This window comes from Leucoraja erinacea, chromosome 14 (genome assembly GCF_028641065.1).
Source record: "Leucoraja erinacea ecotype New England chromosome 14, Leri_hhj_1, whole genome shotgun sequence".
Lineage (NCBI taxonomy): Eukaryota > Metazoa > Chordata > Chondrichthyes > Rajiformes > Rajidae > Leucoraja > Leucoraja erinaceus.
The window spans coordinates 22,407,118-22,430,141 of NC_073390.1; the positions used below are offsets into that span (position 1 = coordinate 22,407,118).

The 23,024-nt window shown below is 43.6% G+C and overlaps 1 protein-coding gene across 1 annotated transcript in view; it reads right to left on the reverse strand.

Moving 5' to 3' along the window:
- Positions 1–23,024, reverse strand: part of dhx36 (DEAH (Asp-Glu-Ala-His) box polypeptide 36) — a 69,739-nt gene that overhangs the window by 40,831 nt on the left and 5,884 nt on the right. The window contains 10 exon segments of the mRNA XM_055645766.1: positions 347–433; positions 3,055–3,167; positions 3,680–3,823; positions 4,816–4,897; positions 6,043–6,209; positions 6,369–6,443; positions 13,670–13,749; positions 15,593–15,763; positions 18,554–18,592; positions 20,265–20,445. Coding sequence (XP_055501741.1) covers positions 347–433; positions 3,055–3,167; positions 3,680–3,823; positions 4,816–4,897; positions 6,043–6,209; positions 6,369–6,443; positions 13,670–13,749; positions 15,593–15,763; positions 18,554–18,592; positions 20,265–20,445 — 1,139 coding nt within the window.

Here is a 23,024-nt window from a genome sequence, read left to right on the forward strand (position 1 = left end):
TTTTTCACTGTACCTCAGTACACACGACAATAACCTAAACGCAAACCCAACTCAGAGGGAAAGATTTTACAATTTTACCATTATACCAAACCAATTAGCCTACAAACCTGTACATCATTGGAGTGTGTGGGAAGAAAAAGGAGCTCCTAGAGAAAACCCAAGCTGGTCACAGGAGAATGTACAAAATCTGTACAGACAGCACCCACTGGTTTGAACACAGATCTCTGGCACTGTAAAGCAGTAAGTCTACCGGTGTGCCACCATGCTGCCCTTAGGTAATATCCATATCATTAAGATCATGCTTTCACCAAAACCCCACCGCAAAGAATGCTATAATCACTGTTACCTGATTTAAACATGGTTTGTGCAGTTAGAAGGTCGTTCAAGGTGCTGATATTGTCCCAGCCAGGAAGGAACACCAAAATGGCCCATCCTGCAAAACAGGTTATAATCCAAACGTCACTGCAGTCAGTACCATTGGTGATACATTCTAAAAGATGTTAAATACAAACCTTGACCAATGACTTAAACTAGTAATCTGGCACATTAAAATTAAAAAACCCATGTGCATCAGATATTAGGACAGATGAAAGCTGGGCTAGTTTTAATAGGCATTGTCATCATAAAACTGCTGATTTACTGTTTGGAACCACTCACAAATGCCCACGATTAAGACATGTAGCCCTTCCAGAATATTTATGGAATAAATAAAACACTCACCCATTCCATTAGAAACGCTGCGCTAATTAGCTTTGATACATTCTTAAATTGCACCAATACAAACTTGCATAATGACTTACTGGCATCTGGCAAAACATTAAAAACTAATGTGAAATATATTAGAACAGAAGAAAGTTGGGATTTAATAGGTGAATAAATATTTTTTCCTACACCAGCATTACCTTGATGATGTCCTACCACCTGATCTCTAATTCTTTGTTCAATGTCCATCGTAGCAACCAAGGGGCGGCACTGCGGGGCAGTGGTAGAGTTGCTGCATTAAAGTGCCATAGATCCAGGTTCGATCCTGACTACGGGTGCTGGCCGTACAGAGTGCGTACGTACTCCCCATGACCTGGGTGCTCTGCTTTCCTCCCACACTCCAAAGACTTGCAGACTTGTAGGTTAATTGGCTTTGGTAAAAATTGTAAATTGTCCCTAATGTAATACTGCTAGTGTACAGCAATCACTGGTCAGCGTGGACTCGGTTGATCGAAGGGCTTGTTTCCACGTAGTATCTCTAAACTAAACTAACATTTTGAGTAGAAAAAGGGACATGATTCACAAAGAGAACATCATAATTCTTTAGCATTTTGCTTAGCTTCCTCCACTGAAACACCATAAGATGATTAATATGGTATGACTTTGCTGTCTGAGGGCATTTGGCTAGACCTCAATTGCTCTTTAATCACTAACAGACCTTGAAGCCCCATATATAACTAATGCTGCAGAGTTTAAGAGATCACCCTTGTAACAGGTATAAATTGTTCAAGCATCTTATTAAATGGCATAGATAGGTTATTAAGCTAACTACTGCGTGATTATTTCACGGAAGATATGGGTAGAAATCAAAGTGCACGCGTTTCCCCATTCCAAAAGCCTTTTGGTGTAAACGCAGGATTTATTTAAATAACTGCAGGAAAGGTTCATTTCAAGAAAACACGATTAGATTATTGAATTTTGCTGAAGATTGACATAAAGCGCTGGAGTAACTCAGCAGGTCAGGCAGCATCTCTGGAGAAAAAGAATGGGTGACGTTTTGGGTCAGGACCTAAAATTGAACTTTCAATTAATATAGAGATAAAGCATGGAAACAGGCCCTTCGGCCCATGCCGACGAGCAATCACCCCATATACCAACACTATCCGACACACTAGGGACCCACACACACAAATTTATAATTTACAGAAACCAATTAACCTACAAACCTGTACATCTGGAGTTTGGGAGGAAACCGAAGCACCCAGAGAAAACCCACATAGTCACAGGGAGAATGTGTAAACTCTATACAGACAATTACCATAGTCAGGATCAAACCTGAGTTTCTGGCGCTGTAAGGCAACAACTCAATCGCTGTGTCGCCCTCTATTGACTTGAGAATAGACAAGGCAAATAAGACTATAAGACCCGAATTAGGCCATTCGGCCCAATTTAGTCTACTCCACCATCAATCATGGCTAATCTATTTTTCCCTCTCAACCCGTTTGACAAGAGCACAAAAATTAAACATTATTGAAATAGATCGTGGATATTAAAAACTTGTGTTGCAACTCTGCGACTGAAATAAATGTGAACACCGCCATAGCTCCAAATGTTCTGAGATCTTAAAGGATTGAATGTAATTAAACCCACCTAATTATACAGGCCGAGTAATTGGCTGAAGATCCTTGGTACTGGGGAACTATACATGGCAGTGGTGCAGCTGGTTGAGCTGCTGCCTCACAGCGTCAGAGACCCGGGTGAAATCCTGACCTCACGTGCTGTCTGCACATTCTGCAGTTTGTGACTGAGGTGGCTTGCACCAGTTTCCACCCACATCTCAAAGTCGTGTCAATTGTCATTATAAATTGCCCCCAGAGTGTAAGGAGTGCATGAGAAATTGGGATAACGTAGAACTAGTGTGAACATGTGATCGATGGCCAGCGTGAACTCGCTGGGCCGAAGGGCCTGTTTGCACGCCGCATCTCTAAACTTAACTAAACAAACAAGCAAACACATTAGATTGGGAATCAAAGCAAAGATAACCATAAGGTTTGTAGATCTCTTAAAATGCCTTGTGAGAGAGAAAACGACATCAAATAAAAACTCAAGAACATCTTAAAGAACAGCTGGTTTGCAAGGCACTTAAAAGTAATGATCCCTTCTCGGTAGTTGATGTATGTGCCAAAAATAAAACTAGGAATTGGAGTGATTTGACGCTGAAGAGAGTTTAAAAATACCCAATTATACAACATTTCAAGGCAAATTGTCGATCAATACTTTACTCTGACGCATCGTGCACTTTTAAACTAAATACGTTTCAAAAATGTTATACATATGTTAATTAAAATAAACACCTTACCTCATCAGAGAGAACAATGTGCCTTATAAGAGCTACAATCAGATTAAGATCTATTTTATCATCATCATGCAGAATTTCCAAGGTCTCGATTGTACTGTCAGAATACCTAGAGGAATGGAAAGATGAAAGGAAGTCAGTTTAATTGTCACATCATGCTCAATAAATGTACTTCTGGAATTGATTGAACGATACAGCATGGAAACATGCCCATCGGCCCACCGAGTCCACGTTGAACATCGATCACCCGTTCATACTAGGTCTATGTTATCCCACTTTCTCATCCACTCCCTACACACGAGGGGCTCAATTAACCTACAAACCTGAACAACATTGGAATGAAGAAGGAAACCGGAGCACCTGGAAGAAACCCATGTGGCCACAGGGAGGATATGCAAACTCCACACTGACAGCATCCAAGGTCAGGGTCGAACCCAGGTCTCTGGAGCTGTGAGCCAGCTGCGCCAATGTATGGCCAGTTCTGATGAAAAGTCACCTACTTGCAAAGTAAACTGTTTCTCTCTCTCCATAGTTGCTTCTGGGTCTGAGTGCTTCGAGCTTCCACTGGTTTGTTTTAAAATTCCATTGAATCCTGCAAATGTCTCTGGTACTATAACGCACCTTCCTTGCAACTCTCTCACGTATGCAGGCCACTGCTCCTGATATTCCTCTTCCACCCGTTCTTTCTCCGGTCGAATCATGCAGCCTTGCATGAACCTTCTCTTGGAGGACGGTCTTCGAATTTCTTGGTTTTGCGGACTGTAGCTGATGCGAAATGCAAATACACAAATATTAATACGAGCCGAGACTGAATTACATTTTTATCATAATCTCCCCATACTGATTTTCAGCAGACTTTAAAAACAACTGCTCAATGTATCATAGGTTGAGGGGAGACTTGTTAGAAGTATATAAATGATAGGAATAGATTGGGTAAATGCAGAGTCTCTTACCCAGAGTAGGGGAATCAAGAATCAGAGGACATAGGATTAAAATGAGAGGGGAATAGATTTAATAGGAACCTGAGGGGTAACTGTTTTTTTTTATATAGGTAAGGTGTATGGAACGAGCTGCCAGAGGAGGTTGTTGCGGCAGGTACTAACGCAAAATTTTAGAAACATTTAGACAGGTGCATGGATAGGAAAGGATTAGAGGGATGTGGGCCAAACGCAGGCAGGTGGGACTAGTGCAAATAGGGCATTTTGGTCGGAGTGGGCAAGTTGGGCCGAAGGGCCTGTTTTCACGCTGTATGATCCTACAATTATGAGAAGCATGGATATGGCAGACAGTCAGAACCCTTATCCCAGGGTGAAAATGTTTAACACCGGAAGGCATAGTTACAAGCTGAAGGGGGGGGGGGGGGGGGGGGGGGGGGGGGGGGGGGGGGGAATGGGGATGTCCGGGGCAAGTTTTTTCTATAGTGTGGTGGGAACTTTGAACGCATTGCCAGGGGTAGGGGCAGAGGCAGAAATGATGGTGGTGTTTAAGAGAGGCTATTAGATAAGCACTTGGAAGTGCAGGGAATAGAGAGGTGTGGACATGTACAAGCAGCTGAGATCAGATGAACTCGGCATCAGGGTCAGCACAAACATCGTGGGCCGAAGGGCCCATGCCAAAACTGTGCTCTTCTATAAATTCCATTCCATTCTTTTCGATGAATATAAATGTCTATGCTTGGCAAAGGGTACAAAACATTCTGTGCACATCTCATTACAATTACTTCAAAAGTCTAGCAGACCATTGACAAAGTGACTTACTGAAGCAATTCAATTACATCCTCCAAAATGTATTCTTTCACTGGGAAGGTAAATCCTGGGATGTGCTGCATGGGACAGCTGCCTGCAGGAAAACATAGCAAATAATAATTATGAACAAAATATTTACCCACTGTAACAATTAGTTGCAAAGGTACACTGCCTCTAAAAAGACATAAAGTGCCAGAATAAATCAGCTGGCCAGGCAGCAACTCAGAAGAGCATTAATAGGTAACATTTCTGGTCTTTAGACTGACCAATCTTGTTCTCTAGAGATGCTGCCTGACCCATGGAGTTACTCCAGTACTGCGTATCCTTTCTCTGTAAGCCAGCACCTGCAGTTCCTTGTATCTCAATTCCATTGCCTCTAATGTTACCGAGAACTCTTCATGTTGGAGTATATTCCTCAAAACTGTCACCATTGAATATGTTTCTGAATGATACTCTGATGCTTAAATGATTTGGGTCGGGTTACATGAGAACAGCAATAAAGGCTAGCGAATGTTAAACTCAAGTGAGCCGTGTCTATAATTACAGTGGAATATCCATGAACTTTTATGCCAAGATCTCAAAGTCAACAACTACCCATTACAACGATGGCCAGGATTCCAAGTGCAAAAGTTGAATTACCATTGACTATTCTATTTTGTAAATTTAATTGTACCCAGACATTAACACAGGCAGTTCCCATGTTATGCAAGTTACGCCTAGAAACTGTCATTTTTTCCATGTCAGAAACATAAGTCTGAGAATGCTGATGCATGCAGTGAATCCCATACCAGTTGCAGGGGGTTCCTAAACAGAAAGTCTTGCACACGGCAAGAAGGTATCCAGAATGGAGATGACTGGGTAATTTCAATGTTAGTCAAACTAGATGGCTACGCTGTCCTAGTCTGAAGAAGGGTCCTGACCCAAAACATCACATATCCATGTTCTCCAGAGATGCTGCTTGGCCCGCTGAGTAACTCTAGCACATTTGTGTCCTTTTGTTCAGGACCATTCTTCAAACTGAAGAAGGCTTCCAACCTAAAATGTCACATATCCATCCTATCCAGCACAGATGCTGCCTGCCCATTGAGTTAAACCACCACTTTGATATATTTGGCTTTGCTGGGTGTTCGCTGGACTGCTGCATGCCATACACCCACCACACTAATTAGGTGACAGTGCTAGCAGTAGACAGCAATCCAACAGGCTGAGGTTCCACTGGAGTTTCTCTATTCCACTCACCGAAGTACTCTGAAAATTGTTCAGCATTTAGAGTTGCGCTCATTAGTATCACTTTTAAATCCGATCTGAAAGTCAGAATGTCCTTCACAATGGTCATCAGTATGTCCGACTGTAAGCTCCTCTCGTGAACTTCATCCAGAACAAGGTGACTGATGGTAGACAAAAGACTGGAAAGAGATTTTTAAATCTGTTAACAAGACCAGAGTTTGGAGAAAAAAAATTGAAACGTGCCAAGTTGAGAGCATTTGCGACTTTATTTTCTTGCAATGGAATTCAATTGAATATACGAAAATGTGCAGCAATTTACCAATTAAATGTGTACTTACGTGTCCGATTGGAGCCACTGGAGAATAATTCCAGTGGTGCAATACAAAATGGAGCCTTGTTTGCGTGGGATGCGACTGTAAAGCATGAAGAGTATCAAAATTAGCAGAACAGCAAAATATTACGCTCCAGCCAGCCAATTATAAACCATGTTGCTCAGAACTAGGCATTCAATACTCTAGGCATGTATATATTCCCTTTAATGTTATTTCAAATTCCCCAAAACACTACACAAATGGCAGTAAACTAGGAATGCCAATGCATAATTATTTAATGCCTTTAATGAATAAGATATCCCAGAATACTTCAGAGGCTTCAAGACAGGAAAGATGTTTAAAATCCAAAGACGTACAGGCATTTTTAGTAGTAAATTGGTTTGGTATAAGTGTAAATTGTCCCGTGTATGTGTAGGATAGTGTTACTATGCGGAGATCGCTGGTCGGTGCGGACTCGGTGGGCCGCAGTGTCTGATTCCGCACGATATCTCTACACTAAACTAAAGTCAAAGGGGGAGATATTACGACAAGCTTCCCAATTAAGGAAAGTCGCAAGCAGAATTTTAAAGGGGAACAGCGTTAGTCAGGGAACTCAAGGCTTAATCAATTGAAGTCATGGTTACCAATAGCAGAGTGAAGCAAATGAGGGATGATGGAACTGTCAATTTGGAGGATTATGGGGCAGGGAAATAAATTAAGGCTAGTTTAATAGCAAAGAACGATTGACAGATTTAACAAAGTTTCATATATCATTTTTATACAAACCAATCAATTGGCAGCAGAGTCATAGAGTCACAGTGTAACACTGTGGAAACAGGCCCTAAGGGCCCACTTGCCCACGCCAGCCTACATGCCCCAGCTACACTAGTCCCACCTGCCAGCATTTGGGCCATATCCTTCCAAACCTGCCCTATCCATACACCTGTCTGTTTCTTAAATGTTGGGATAAACGTTGCCTCCATACATCCACCACCCTTTGTGAAAAAGTATTTTCCCCTTCACCTTAAACCTATGTTCTCTGGTCCTCGATTCACCTACTCTGGGCAAGAGACTGTGCATTCCCAATCCATTCCTCTCATGATCTTATACACCTCTATAAGATCACCCTTCATCCTCCTGCGCTCTAAGGAATAGAGTCCCAGCCTACTCAACCTCTGCCAACAACTCAGACCTTCTAGTTCTGGCAACATCCTCGGAAATATTCTCTGCACCCTTTCCAGCTTGACAACATCTTTCCTATAACACGATGCCCAGAACTGAACACAATACTCTAAATGTGGCCTCACCAACATCTTATACAACTGCAACATAACCCCCCAACTTCTATACTCATTATTACTCTGGCTGAAGAAGGCCAATGTGCCAAAAGCCTTTTTGACCACCCGATCTACCTGCTACTCTACCTTCAGGGAACAATGCACCTGCACTTCTAGATCCCTCTGCTCGACAACACTACCCAGAGTCCTACCATTCACTGTGTAAGTCCTGTCCAGGTTCGACTTCCCAAAATAGAGCACCTCACATTTTTCTGCATTAACTTCTATCAACGGTTCCTCAGCCCACATGCCCAACACAACAAGATGCTGCAGCAATTTTTCACAACCATCTTCACTATCTGCAAAACCACCCACTTTTATCATCACTAATATGTAGCTGTAGTTAAGATGAACACGTTTTGTTTGGTTTATTATTGTAAAGTGTACCAAGGTACAGTGAAAAACGTTTTGCTACATGGTATGAAGTCAAAGAATATACATGATTACAATCAAGCCATCCACAGGGTAAAGAGTAAAACATTTATTGCAAGTTAAAGTCCAATAAAGTCCAATGACAGTTCGAAGGTCTCCCATGAGGTAGATGGGAGGCCAGGACCGCTCTCAAGCTGGTGAGAAGACAGTTCAGTTGCCTGATAACAGCTGTGAAGAAATTCCCTGAATCTGGAGGTATGCGTTTTCATACTTCTGTACCTCTTGCCTGATGGGAGAGAGGAGAAGAGGGAGTGGCTGGGCTGAGATTGGCCCTTGGTTATGTTGGTGACCATGCCGAGGCAGCATGATGTGTAGGTGGAGGCAATGGAAGGGAGGCTGATTTGTGTGATGATCTGGGTTGCACAATTGCTTGAACTTCAATGGGTGAGGACTTGGATCAAGGGAAGGCCTGAACTAGTAACTGCAGTGCAGCTCACCAACCTCTCCAATTATAATAGTTGCCAAGTGGATAGCACGAGTGATAAAAGTGCTTTGTTTAAAGACAGATGCGAACACTATTGAGTACAACACTATAGAATGTATAGATACTGAGATTGTGTGAAATGCTTTTTGCATTTTTTCGTTTTGTATATATTATTTTATCATGAATAAAACCATAAAGCTGCCATTAAGTTAAAAAGAGATGTCATTAAGCTGGAAAGAGTGCAGAGAAGATTTATGAGGATCTTACCAGGACTTAAGGCATGAGCTAGAAGGAGTAGTTAAACAAGCTGGGACTTTATTCCTTGGAGTTAAGCAGTGATCTTTTAGAGGTGTATAAAATCATGAGGGGAATAATAATTATTTCACGGTATATGGGAATTTAGAATCAGAGGACATAGTTTTAAGATGAGACAGAAAAGATTTAATAGGAACCCAAGGGGCAAGTTTTTCATTCAGCAAATGGTTGGTATCTGGAACGAGCTGCCAGAAGAAACATAGACAAATACACGGATTAGAACGGTTTGGAGGGATGCGAGCCAAATACAGGCAAATGGGACTAGAGTCGTAGGAAACAGGCTGACCAACATGCCCCATCTAAACCAGTCCCACCTGCCTGCATTTGCTCCATATCCCTCTAAATCTTCCCTATCCTAGCCATGCACCTGACTAAATGTTTTTTTAAACATTGCAATTGTACCTGCTTCAACTGCCTCCTCTGTCAACTCGTTGCCATACCTACCATTTGTGTAAAAAAGTTGTCCCCCAGTTTCCTGTTAAATCTTTCCTGCCTCACCTTAAAATGATACCCTCTGGTTCTTGATTCATCTACGCTGGGTAAAATACAGCACAGAAATAGGCCCTTCAGCCCACTGAGTCAACTGACCATTGATCATCCGATCACATTAGTTTTATGTTATCCCACATTCTCATCCACTTCCTACACACTAGTTGAAATTCACAGAAGCTGATTAACCTAGAAACCTGCACATCTTTGGGATTTGGGGGGAAACCAGAGCACCCGGAGGAAACCAACGTGGTCACATGGAGAACATGCAAACTCCGCACAGGAAGCATTCGAGGTCAGGATTGCACCGTCTCTAGCACTGTGAGGCAGCGGTTCTGCCAGCTGCGCCATTATACCGCACCTTCTGTGGCATTTCCAATAATTATAACAGCAACCTGTATATGAATAGTGGTTTTAACAAAGTATATTTCCCTGAGGCATTATCAAACAAAATTACCAGTTACTACACTTTAAAAAAGGCTACTTCGTTTGTTGCAAAGCATGCGTAAAGTCCTGAAATAAAAAAAGACGGCCTAAAAATTATGTCCTTTTATCACATTGTTTGCAATATATACAGTTTTGTTTTCTGGGTAAATTAATTGCTACAGATGGCGGTGGAGGCCAAGACATTGGGTATTTTTAAGGCAGAGATTACAGATACTTGATTAACAAGGGTGTCAAGGATTTTGGAGAGAAGGCAGGAGAATAGGGTTGAGACGGAAAGATAGATCAGCCATGATTGAATAGCGGAGTACATTTGATGGGCCGAATGGCCTATATCTGCTCCTATGACTTAGGAATTTATGGATATTTATGTATGCATGCCCAGAGCCCAGTTAGCTAACTCAAGATCAATAAACCAAATATGAGGAAGGGACTCGACCCGAAGCGTCACCAATTACTTTTCTCCAGAGATGCTGTCTGGCCCGCTGAGTTACTTCAGCATTATGTGCCTATCTATGGTACTGGCAGAAGCAGCTGAAGAAACAAGACAAATATAACATGCCTTCACAACATGAAGCCAATGCAATTAATCTTATTTAAACTGTTCAAAATTCACTGAAGTGATGCACACTATTAGCTATTTAGTGCGTGGAACAATTTTAACTCCAATTTATACAATTGAATTGAGAAGGTGTTAGTGACAGCTTGGAGGACTAAAAAGGATCAAATATAGCTCTGTAAAAAGGTGTGATGTGGCACAGGAAGAAGAGTGAAAGGCAAATATGTGCTGCTCACGAGAAGCAAGCATTCAGAATCAAAGAATCTCTACATTTAAATTGATACAAGGTGCAAGGTTGAACAGAAATTATTTTAAAACATTATCATTACAATTCCTGGTTTATGACAATATCTATCAAAAAAGCAGCGTGCGGTTTATCTGGCAACAATTAGATTGTGTTTTGAGTGTTCACTGTATTTTAAGCTTCTTACATTACTACCCTGTCTTTGTCCCAAGGTGATAAGCAAAGATCTTATAGCAAAGCTTTGCTATAAGATCTTTGGTGATAAGTGTTTCGGGACTTCCGAGGTTGTGAAAAGCTTGATGCAAATATCCTGAGGACACAAAGGACTGCAGATGCTCAAATCCTGTGTAAAACAAAAAGTACTGGAGAACTCATTGGGTCAGGCAGCACCTTTGGAGGACATGGATCGGCAAAATTTCTGGGGAGACTTCTTCGGAGTCTGAAGACCAAAAAGTCGTCAATCCGTGTCCTCGAGAGATGCTGCCTAACCCGCTGTGTTAGTCAGCACTTCATGTTTTACCCTCCGTAGATGCTCTCTGACTCACTGAGTTCCTCCAGCAGTATGTTTTACTCAAAATGCAAGCATCTGCAATTCCTCATGTCTCCATCTATGGAGGGAATGGACAGACCACCAGACGAAAGGACCCAGAGCCTGAAACATATTCTGTACATTAGCTCCCACAAATGCTGCATGACCTGCTAAGTTCTTCCAGCACTTTGTGTTTTACTCAAACATTCTTGGCGGGAGAGGGGGGGGGGGGGTTCACTAAAACATTAAACACTGCTGCAATCACGAAAATGGGTGCAAGGGAATTTTGTACAGGTCCAATCAAAGATCTTAGAGCAGAGCAACATGGGCTACTCCTGCGAAATACAATGGGCTGACGTGTAGTACGCTACGGAGGGGATCCTGGGCATTTTCCCCCTACCTGACTCGACCTGAACAGTGTAATCAATGTTGCGGGGCAACAGTTTGCGTGTGTGATATAGGGTTAGATTCATAATTCTGTCAGTTCATGTCAAGAATAAAATTTGACCCTGGTAATTGTCTTTTTTTAATGTTTTTTAAATCATTTCTTTTTAAATGGCTCACGAGCAGTGTTTGAGTTGATTTTATAGTAACCGGAACCGACCCGACTCGCAGGGTAATTGACATTGCGGGGGATGTTTTTGTGTGTGATGTAGGGTTAGATTCATAATTCTGTTAGTTCATAATTCTGTTAATTCTTGTTAAAGAATAAAATGTTTATAAACACACATACATGAATGTGATATAAATGTATATAATCATATAACACAATTATATTTCTTCTGATCCAATGATGAACTTTATTTCAGACTAGACAAGGGACATTAAATAAGAAACATTGTAAACCTCCCCGCAACTTCACACACACTAGGCCTTATCCCACCCTCCCTCTCTCCCTCTCCCGGGCCCCCCCCCCCCCCCCCCCCGCCCCGGGCCATGCCCCCCCCCCCCCTCTCCCCCGGCCCCCCCCTCCTTCCCCCGCGGCCGTACACTTCCTCTCCCCGGGCCCCTCCTCCCCGCTGCCCCGGGCCCCACACTCCCTCTCCCCGCTGCCCCGCACTCTCCCCACACTCCCTCTCCCCGCTGCCCCGGGCCCCCCTCTCCCCGCTGCTCCGGGCCCCACACTCCCTCTCCCCGCTGCCCCGGGCCCCACACTCCCTCTCCTCTCTCCCCAGGGCCGCGCACTACCTCTCCCCGCTGCCCCGAGCCCCACACTCCTCTCCCCGCTGCCCCGGGCCCCACACTCCCTCTCCCCGCTGCCCCGGGCCCCACACTCCCTCTCCCCGCTGCCCCGGGTCCCACACTCCCTCTCCCTGCTGCCCCGGGCAGCGCACCCCCTCTCCCCGCTGCAGAAACCAAAGATCTTAGAGCTGCTCTAAGATCTTTGGCGGAAACAAAGATACGATCTTTGGCCAGAAGCAAGATGGCGGAACAAGATGGCGGGGACTGGTCGCTAAAATGGGTCCTATAATCACCCATGAATCTGCCCACGAGCGTGCTACACATTTGCGTGAGAGTAACCCATCTTGCTCTGCTCTAACATCTTTGGGTCCAATCCATCCCATTTGTCGTTTTCCTTTGAACATATCAAACAGTCCATAAAACATCAAAGGAACCAGATGAACCAGAATTGTAAGACATTCAAGGCACGGTAAACAGTTACTGATTTCACTTAAGACATGACAGAAACACTTGTACTAGGCCCCCTCAGTCATGACTGACCATGAGTGATGCATTCTGGTTTGCAGGTGCAAGCCTGGGCTATGTCATACGGAGGACAGGCTGTTGCCCATGCAGCTCGCCCCCCGCCCCCTCTCCACATCACTGATCGATCCAAAGGAACAGCAGGGCCATTATAGTTTGGCACCAGCGGCGTCGCAGGAGCTACCAGGACGAGGTTGCAGACAACGACGAACTGCCTTCGGGGCTCCAGAATTTCTTGAGGTTTACTCCTGGAGCCTTTTCCATGACTGGATATGGCCCAAGGCAGTGGATGTTATAAATCAGAGTTTTCCCTGTCCTAGATGGACTGCCTTCCCAGGCTGACGGGCCCCATCTGCCCAAGACTCATGCGGAGTGTCTACCTTCCCGTGCAGGTCTATAGCACCTGCCCATCAGAAACACTGCTCATCAGCTAACTTCTTCAGATATTCCTTCCTTCTCTCCAGAGATGCAGCCAGTCCCACTGAGTTACTCCAGCATTTTAAGTGAAGAAGGGTCTCGACCAGAAACGTCGCCTATTTCCTTCGCTCCATAGATGCTACCTCACCCGCTGAGTTTCTCCAGCAATTTGTCTACCATCATTTTAAGGCTATCTTTGATTTAAACCAGCATCTGCAGTTCCTTCACACACACTCTCTTCTGATAGAGAATGGATAGGCTCCCTTTTGGGTCGGGATCTTTATTCAATCCCGACCCAAAACACTACCCATCCATTCCCTCTACAGATATTGCCTGTCTAGCTGTTACTCCAGCACTTTGCGTTTTGCTCAAGATTTCAGCACATGCAGTTCCTTGTGTCTCTCTGCAAAAGACTAGAAGCAGCTGATACTGACCTCTGTAACCGGATCTGGTAGCCAGTACTGTTTCCATCGCCACAGGCCTCTGCTCTTTCTGACGCCACTCTCTCAGCGATCTGAAGGTGCAACAATGATCAACATTAGTAGCAGGCCATTCAGTGCGACACTGGGCCATCTGTACATCAAATCTATTAGACTTTAGAGATACAGCGCGGAAAACAGGCCCTTCTAACCACTGAGACTGCGCCAATCAGCGATCACACTAACACTATCCAACACACCAAAATCAATTAACCTACAAACCTGTACGTCTCTGGAATGTGGGAGGAAACCGGAGCACCCGGAAAAAATCCACACAGTCACAGAAAGAACGTACAAACAGCACCCGTTGTCAGGATCAATCCCGGGTCTTTGGCGCTGTAAAGCAACAACGCTACCGCTGCGGCTCTGAGCCACCTGACACCATCCTGTTTACCAACTTTTGTTCCATGCCCGTTGACCAACAAGTATTTGTTCTCTTGGATGCAATTAACTCCCAACATCTGCTGCCTATCAGGGGAATTGGGTTGAGAGGGAAAGATACATCAGCCATGATTGAACGGCGGAGTAGCCTTGATGGACCGAACGGCCGAATTCTACTCCTAGAACGTATGCGTTTTCATACTTCTGCAGCTCTTGCCTGATGAGAAGTGGGAGAAAGCGGAGTGCCCGCGGTGGGACTTGTCCTTGATTATGTTGGCGGCCAGCGTGAAGTGAAGCTGGTGATGAGAGTACAGAATGTTAGATATTTGAAAGCTCACCATCTCTTTCATCCGTAAATGATTAAAGATGTTACAGAACATACTGCACTCTAGGATAGCCAAGCTGATTTTCTCTCTCCCCCCCCCAGTTTAGATACTTGTTCCAGAACCCACATGAATAGTTAAAAGCACAAAAACATTGAACTGAAGCATTACTACTTCATAAAACGGATTAACTTTAAACAGATTTGGCAAGTCTTTTAAAAATCTACTTGCGGCTGCATGTTTTCATTATCCTGCAGCATTTCCTCAATAATCTGTTTAGGAAGGAACTGCAGATGCTGGTTTATATCATAGACACAACATTCTGGAGTAACTCAGCGGGTCAAGCAGCATCTCTGGAGAAAATAGATAGGTGACATTTCAGGTTGGGACTCTTTTTCAGACTGATTCTCAGAGGTGAAGAACTCCGAAGAATCAACCTCAGAAGTAATTCTTCTTTACCCCATCTTTCTTTATTCTGAAACAATGCCTGATAATTCTCATACTCCACAAAAACTATTTCAACATCTCCTGGCAAGTTCCTTAGAACCTTGTACATATCAAGAAGAATGAGTCCGAAGAAGGTCCCCAACCCAAAACGCCACGTATCCATGATCTCCAGAAATGTTCCCTGACCCACTAAGTTGCTCCAGTATTTTGTGTTTTTTTTTGTAAACCAACATGACCAATTCCCCAGGCGCCCCCCCCCCCCCCGAGGACAAGAATGTTGAAGGTGGCCGGCCGAGGGGAGGGACGACATTGATGGAGCCGACGGCTGCAAAGGGCATTTATCCTTGATTCTTCAGAGTTCTTCACCTGAGAATTATTACACTTGCTTTGTGTCACAATATTTTACCCAGTGGCAATTTTAATTTTAGAGATACAGTGCGGAAACAGGCCCTTCGGTCCATCGAGTCCACCCTGATGAGCAATCCCCGAACACCAGCACTATCCTATACACACTTGGGGCAATTTACAATTTTACCAAAGCCAATTAACCTACAAACCTGTACATCTTCAGAGCGTGGGAGGAGCACCAAGAGAAAACCTACGCCGATCACGGGGAGAATGTGCAAACTCCGCACAGACAGCCCCCGTAGTCACGATCGAAACCGGCTCTCTGGCACTGTAAGGCAGCAACCACTGCACCAAGGAATCGCAAGGTAAAGGGACTTACAGAGATGGCGCTGATCCGACGAGGCTGGGTGCATATAACCCTGCACAGAGAGCCCACTCCTCTCTCGATGTAGTCGTCCAGAATGAACTGGGTCACCTGCGTGGTTTTCCCACAACCCGTTTCTCCACTGATGACAACCACCTGGTTCGCTTTGATCAGGTCGACCAGTTCCTGCAATGCAGTTTTGCAAAAAAGGTCAGTAAAAGTTTACACCTGAGATATTATCGTGCTGAGATGTCAATGTTCCTATCACAATATGAGGAAAAATGTTGCATCATATTGGCCACTGACCTTTGCTTTCTACTTTTAATTCCATTTAATTCCCACTTTGTATATAAAATTCTGAGGGGCATAGATAGGGTAGATAGTCAGAGTGTTTTTCCTCATGGTGGAAATGTCCAACACTAGAGGGCATAGCTATAAGATGAAAGGAGGAAAGTTTAATGGAGATGTGTGGGGCAAGGTTTTTTATTACATAGAGATTTAGCTGTTTCATTCCTATCTCTTGACTCAGCTGTAGCTCAATATTACTGCTACTATACATAGAATACAGGTCAATTCAGCACAAGAATGGGCCGTTTAGCCCACAATGTTTGTGCCAAATCTGATGCAAAGTTAAACTGATCTTATCTGTGTGTGCATGATCCATATTCCTCTATTCTCTGCATATTAAAGACAAACACCATTATCGTATCTGCCTCCACCATCACCCCTGGCAGATTGTTCCAGGTCCCCACCACACTGTAAAAAAACTTCCCCACGCATCACCATTAAAACTTTACCCCTCTGACCGAGTAGCTATGCTCTCTAGTGTTGGACATTTCCACCCTGGGAAAGTCTCTGACTGTCTACCTCATCTATGCCTCTCCTGATTTTTTGTACAAAAACATTGTCAAAAGAACTGCAGCATCAGATGCCACTTCAAAGATCCCAGTCAGGCTGATTGGCACAGACTGAACTAATGGAGGTGCTGTTGTCAATTAAAAAAAACAATAGATGAAGATAAAATATCCAGGCACCCCAGGATGTCCCAGCTAATATTCATCCCTCACCTAGCTCTTCTGGGAGCAACAGTTCTGGCTACTGACATTTGTGCAAGCCATCACCCACCAATTCACACCAGTTTTATGTTAACCCACTTGTTATCCACCCCTTAGTTTAGTTTATTGTTTCATGTACCAAAGTACAGAGAAAATGTATTTTGCAGCGTGCTCTCCATTCAGCTGAAAGACAATAAATGATTATAATCGAGCCGTCCATACGGTACAGATAGATACAGGATGAAGGGATTAACATTTAGTGCAAGATAAAGTCCAGTGAAGGCCGATTAAAGATAGGGGCAATTTTACGGAGGCCAATTAACCTACACGCCAGCTGTCTATGGAATGTGGGAAGAAACCGAAGTACCTGGAGGATACCCATGCCATCACAGGGAAAACGTGCAAACTCCATACAGACAGCACCCGAGGTCAGGATCAAACCCGGGGTTCTATCCCTCAATATAATTATAACGTGGTCCTTTGTTTGATTATGAAATCCAGCCCTTGGAACAACAGATTAAATGTAAAAGGAGAACTTAACAAGCAAAATCAGTTGTTCTAACTGGAAGAGTTAGTGGCCGATGCAAAGATATTATTAATTCACCCATTTATCCATGCACAGTCAAATCCAGAAAGCCTGCTGATACTGCAGCCTCTTTAGAACGACCTGCTGAGTGACATTTTCATTAATGTGGTCACAGCTCTGCACTGATCGATGGGACAGGGACAATTTGTTATCGCTGCGATCAGCAGAAATCTGCTAATAGCTAAATTCCATTGAGAAATGAAGTTTGTAGTTTTTTTTCGAGCAACTGGTCTTAGTTTTGGCAGCAGCCACCATCAAATACCTATCCCATGAGCAAGAGTCAAGGGTCAGGAGCGTTTAACTGTCGTATGTACCAACAACAGAACAATGACATCCTTACTTGCAGCAGCATATTTACATGGTACACTGAACACCATACACAGTAATGCAGAGTTCTCGGGCCGATCCGATCGAAGGTGACGGAGAGTGGCCCTGCAGGACCTGGGGCTTACCGGGATCGGGCGCCGCTCCCGTGGGACTTTGGAAACGGTGCCTAAACAGGGGGGCACCCGCATATGTAAATATGCAAATTGATTTTTATGGTGCGGTTGCAGATGTGACAAATAAAGCAGCATTGAACCATTAATGTATTCACAGGGGGCAGGGAGCTTCCCTCAGCATTGTCACTAAATGCACATTACAAACTGGAAACAAGCTCCAGCTAAACGTGGAGTGAAGTTTGAGCAAACACAAAGAACTGAGAACTCAGCGGGTCAGACAGCATCAGTGCAGATAAACGGACAGACGATGTTTTGGATTGGGATCCTTCTTTAGACTCGTGTCTTCATGCAGTGCAACCTATTCATTTGCAACACCCATCTCATCTTGTGTTTCTTCAGATTTTGGTTGAATACAGATTTTTAAACACTCATTATTTTTAAATCCAAAATTTACCACGTGAATAAAAAGTTATCAACATCCTCCTATGTACTTCCAGAAATAATCCAGCTAGTATATCTCAGCAGAGAGAAGAAACTGCAAGTGCAAAAACAAAGTGCTGGAGGAACTCAACGAGTCAATCAGAATCTGTGTGGGGGGAGGGGAATTGATTTGGGTCTTCAGACTGAGGAATGGTCCCAACCGAAACGTTGTTTGTCCATTCCCTCCACATATACAGCCTGACCAGCTGAGTTCCTTCAGTACTTTGCGTTTTGTATATCTCTGCATTGTTTTACAATTACAGCAAAATCATCCTTTACTGTCCCTGGAATATTAGGATAGGGCTTCTGGCCATTGTTTTAAAAGTCATTGATACATAATTCCCACTCTCCAAACACTGAAGGCAGTTTAACTTTTCTATATAATTTCATTATTTGTTTTTTAAAAGTCACTTACACGCTTCATGGAGTAGGAGGGGAGTTTTTCCCGAAATTTCTGAGAAAATAAAAAGAGAATAAAAAAGATTAATACAACACACAATATAATTGTTAATGTTTAAAATACATTCCATTGGTTTAAGTAAAAATTGAGACTAATTTTATGCATTTAGTTATATCAATAAGAAATTGATGTTTGAATAGAAGCATTGTAAAAATAAGCAAATTCAAAAAACGGCTAATGCTGAAACAGACAAAATGTTCAGGAAACACACAGTAGGTCAGGCAACGTCCATGGAAAGCAACACTGTTAACACTCAGGTCAACATTGAACTCAGAACAGTGCAGCACAAGAACAGGCCATTTGGCCCATAAACGCACATAATCCATATCCCTCCACCCACTGCATATCCATGGGTCTATCCAAAAGTCTCTTAAATGCCACTATTGTATCTGCCTCCCCCACCACCCCTGGCAGCGTTTTCCAGGCATCCACTGCCTTCTATGTAAAGAAACGTGCCCTGCACATCTCCTTCAAACTCTGCCCCACATCATAAAGCTATGCGTTCTAGTATTTGATATTTTCATCTTAGAGAAAACATTTCTGACTGTCTATCCTATCCATGCCTCTCAATTTTATATACTTCTATTGGATCTCCCCTAAACGTCTGGCATTTCAGAGAAAACAATCAGGATGCCTGGATATTAGCTACAGGTAGAGGTTGGACAGACTTTGGTCTGTCCAACCTCTCCCTGTAGCTAATATCCAGGCATCATTCTGGTAAACCCCTGCTGCACTCTCTCCAGACACTTCCTGCAATGCAGCGACCAGAACTGTAAGCAATACTTCAAATGCGGCCTAACCAAAGCTCTATAAAGCTACATCATGACTTCCTGCCTCCTGTGGGGCAACAAATGAAATTTGTTTGAGATATAAATGCAACTAATTCTCTACTACACATTTCTTGTGCATCAATGATTACTTTCTGCAATCAATGGTAACCATTCCTTCAGGTACCTCAACACTTAGTTCTACAACTGTCATCTTTATCTCTCGTTCCTCCTTTAAAATATTCATGTTTATCAGTTATAGGAGCAGATTAGGCCATTCAACCCATCACGTCTACTTTCCCATTCAATCATGGCTGATATCTTTCCCTCAACCCCATTCTCCTGCCTTCTCCCCATAACCCTCGACACCAGTACTGATCAAGAATTTGACAATCTCCACCATAAAAATATCCATTGACCGCCTCCACAGCCATCTGTGGCAATGAATTCCACAGATTGACTAAAGAAATTCTCCTCTCTTCCTTTCTAAAGGTGCGTCCTTTTATGCTGAAGCTATGACCTCTGTTGCTAGACTCTCCCAACAGAGGAAACCTCCTTTCCACATCCATTCTATCCAGGCCTTTCACTAATCGGTAAGTTTCAATGAGGTGCCATCTCATCCTTCTAAACTCCAGTGAGTACAAGCTAAGTATCATCAAACGCTCGTCATATGTTAACCCAATCATTCCTGAGATAATTTGCATAAACCTCCTCTGGACCCCCTCCAAAGCCAGCCTGTTCTTCCTCAGATATGGGGCCTATTCCCTGATAATTCCCCGAACTATGTACAAACTCCGTACAGACAGCACCCGTAGTCGACCCCTGGTCTCTGGCAACTCTAATGCTGTGCCACTCTCTATTCATTCTTGACATCTTGGCACAAGTCTCAAGAGCAATACCTTCATCTCCAGGTATCTTGAACTGGTTGACTTCTTCACAAGGTCTTCCTTCAGCTCCTCATCCAAGAAGACATCCTGAGCAATGGCTTCAAAGAGGTATTCCAGGTCAGCGTTAGTCTCCGGTTTAACTTCTTTGTTGATGGACATGGGAGTGGAAGTGGAAGTGGAAGAACTTGAACTTCTATGAATGGGAATGGACAATTATGTCCAGAAAAGAATGAAATAACCATTAATAACAATAGAATCTGGCTACAGAGAGCAGCAATACAGATAATCAGTTAATCTACTTTATTCACACTAGAACCAAAACAAAGGAAGAAAACTAGCAGATTCAACCACCCGAATTAAGAGTCACAGAAACTGTCCCAACTCATCCAGGTCAACCAAGGTTTTCTTCAGCTAGTACCATTTAGGCCTGGATAGAGAGGATGTGGATAGGATGTTTCCATTAGTGGGAGAGTCGAGAACCAAAGGACATAGCTTCAGAATTAAAGGACTTACCTTTAGAAAGATAAGGAGGAATTTCATGTCAGAGCGTTGTGAATCTGTGGAATGGGTTAAGTCTTAGGTCTCGAGTGATATGAATTTAGATTTTAGTTTAGTTTATTGTAATGTGTAGCCAGATACAGTGAAAAGCTTTTTGTTGCATGCTATCCGGACAGCTGTAAGACTATACACAATTACAATTGAATCGCCCACAATGTAGATATAGATAAAGGGAAGAACAAGATTAAGTCCAGTAAAGTCATGTGAAAGGAGTTTCATTCATGATAGGAGCATCATTCATTCAATAGACAATAGGTGCAGGAGTAGGCCATTTGGCCCTTCGAGCCAGCAGCGCCATTCAATGTGATCATGGTTGATCATCCCCAATCAGTACCCTGTTCCTGCCTTCTCCCCATATCCCCTGACTCCACTATTTTTATGAGCCCCATCTAGCTCTCTCTTGAAAGCATCCAGGGAACCTGCCTCCACCGCCCTCTGAGGCAGAGAATCTGTGAGAAAAAGTGTTTCCTCATCTCCGTTCTAAATGGCTTACTCTTTATTCTTAAACTGTGGCCCCTGGTTCCTGGGATAATTCTTGTAAACCTCCTCTGGACCCTCAACCCTTAAGTGTAGATGGCGTCAATAGAAATAAGACTAGCTTTCAAGGGACATCTTGGTCGATGTGGATGATTTGGCCTGAAGGGCCTGTTTCCATGCTGTATGACTCTCGACTCTACTTGCTATGGTGGGACACTCTTGCAGATCTCAAGTGTTTATATGCAAGGCCTGCAACCAACTTACTTCCCATTCACTGCATGCAACCATTTCTACTTTGAAAATATTTATGTTCGCCAACAGCAATGCAAATCTATATTCAGCCATACTTCATTTCTACATTGAAATGCCTTCCAAGCATACTAAAAAAAACAGAATCCTTGGACTGCTCACGTAAATCTGGGTTGACACTCATTTTAGAATGACAATTTTGTTTATTACCTAAAAGTTATTTCCCTAGAATTTAGAAACAAGCACCTGTAGATGCTGGTTTACAAAAAAAAAGTGCTGGAGTAACTCAGCAGTGTGGGCCAGTTGGGCCTGTTTCCACACCTTAAGACTCTATAACTATGGGTGGGTGATGTTTTGGGTCGGGACAGTGCTGGAGTATCTCAGAGGGCCAGGCAACATCTGTGAGAGGAATGGATAGGCAATGTTTCGAGCCGGGACCCTTCTTCAGACTGAATGTAGAAGAAAGCTTGAAAAGCGGGACAAAGCCCAGCTATTGATAAGTTTTCCGGGGGGGGGGGGGGGGGGGTTGGTCGGCAGATGGATGGAATAAGTAACAAAAGCTAGAGTTGAAAAGGACTGGCATTGGTACAAAGATGAGTCTGAAGAAGGATCTCAACACAAAACGTCACCTTTACATGTCCTCCACAGTTGCTGCCTAACCCCTTGAGTTGCTGCAGCACTTGGTGTTTTGGTCAAGATTCCACAACTGCTGGAGTAACTCAGCGGGTCACGCAGCATCTCTGGAGAACATGGATAGGTGGCGTTTTGAGTTACAACCCTTCTTCAGACTGATTGTGAGGGTGTGGGGTAAGAAAGCTAAAAGAGAGAAGGGGTAGGAAAAAGCTTGGCAGGTTAAAAGGTGAACACAGGCACATGGGTGAGGTTGATAGGCAAATATTTTTTTTTTAATGGGTGCAAGACAAAAGGATTGAAGAGTTGGAAATTGTGAAGCCAGAATGTAGATGGAATTGGGAGGGGAGGGTGAAAATTGGGTGAGAGCACAGGTGGGGCACAACGGAGAGGGGGGGGGGGGGGGGGGGGGGGGGTTGTTAGAAGTTACCTAAAATAGGACACTACAATGTTAACTACTCTGTAGCTCCATTCTAACAATCTGTAGGGATGTGGGGATAGGTAACTTTTACTACTTTAAATAAACATGGCACTTGGTCCACAACAGTGTGCTGCCTGGGCCACAGGTTGAGAAATATTAGTTCAGAGGAACATTGCTCAAGAGAAAAGCTGCCCAAATTATCTCAAAGTCCTTCACAAACTGCGGGAGGAAGTCAGCAGGTCAGGCAACATCAGTGGAGGAAATTGTCAGACTAAACAAGGGTTTAGAGTTGCAACATTGAACCAGCCCCCTCGGCCCATAGAGTCCACGCTGACCATCAATCACCCGTTCACATTTGTTCTATATTATCCCACTTTCACGTTCACTCCCTACACACCACGGGCAATTTACAGAAGCCAATTAATCTACAAACCCCC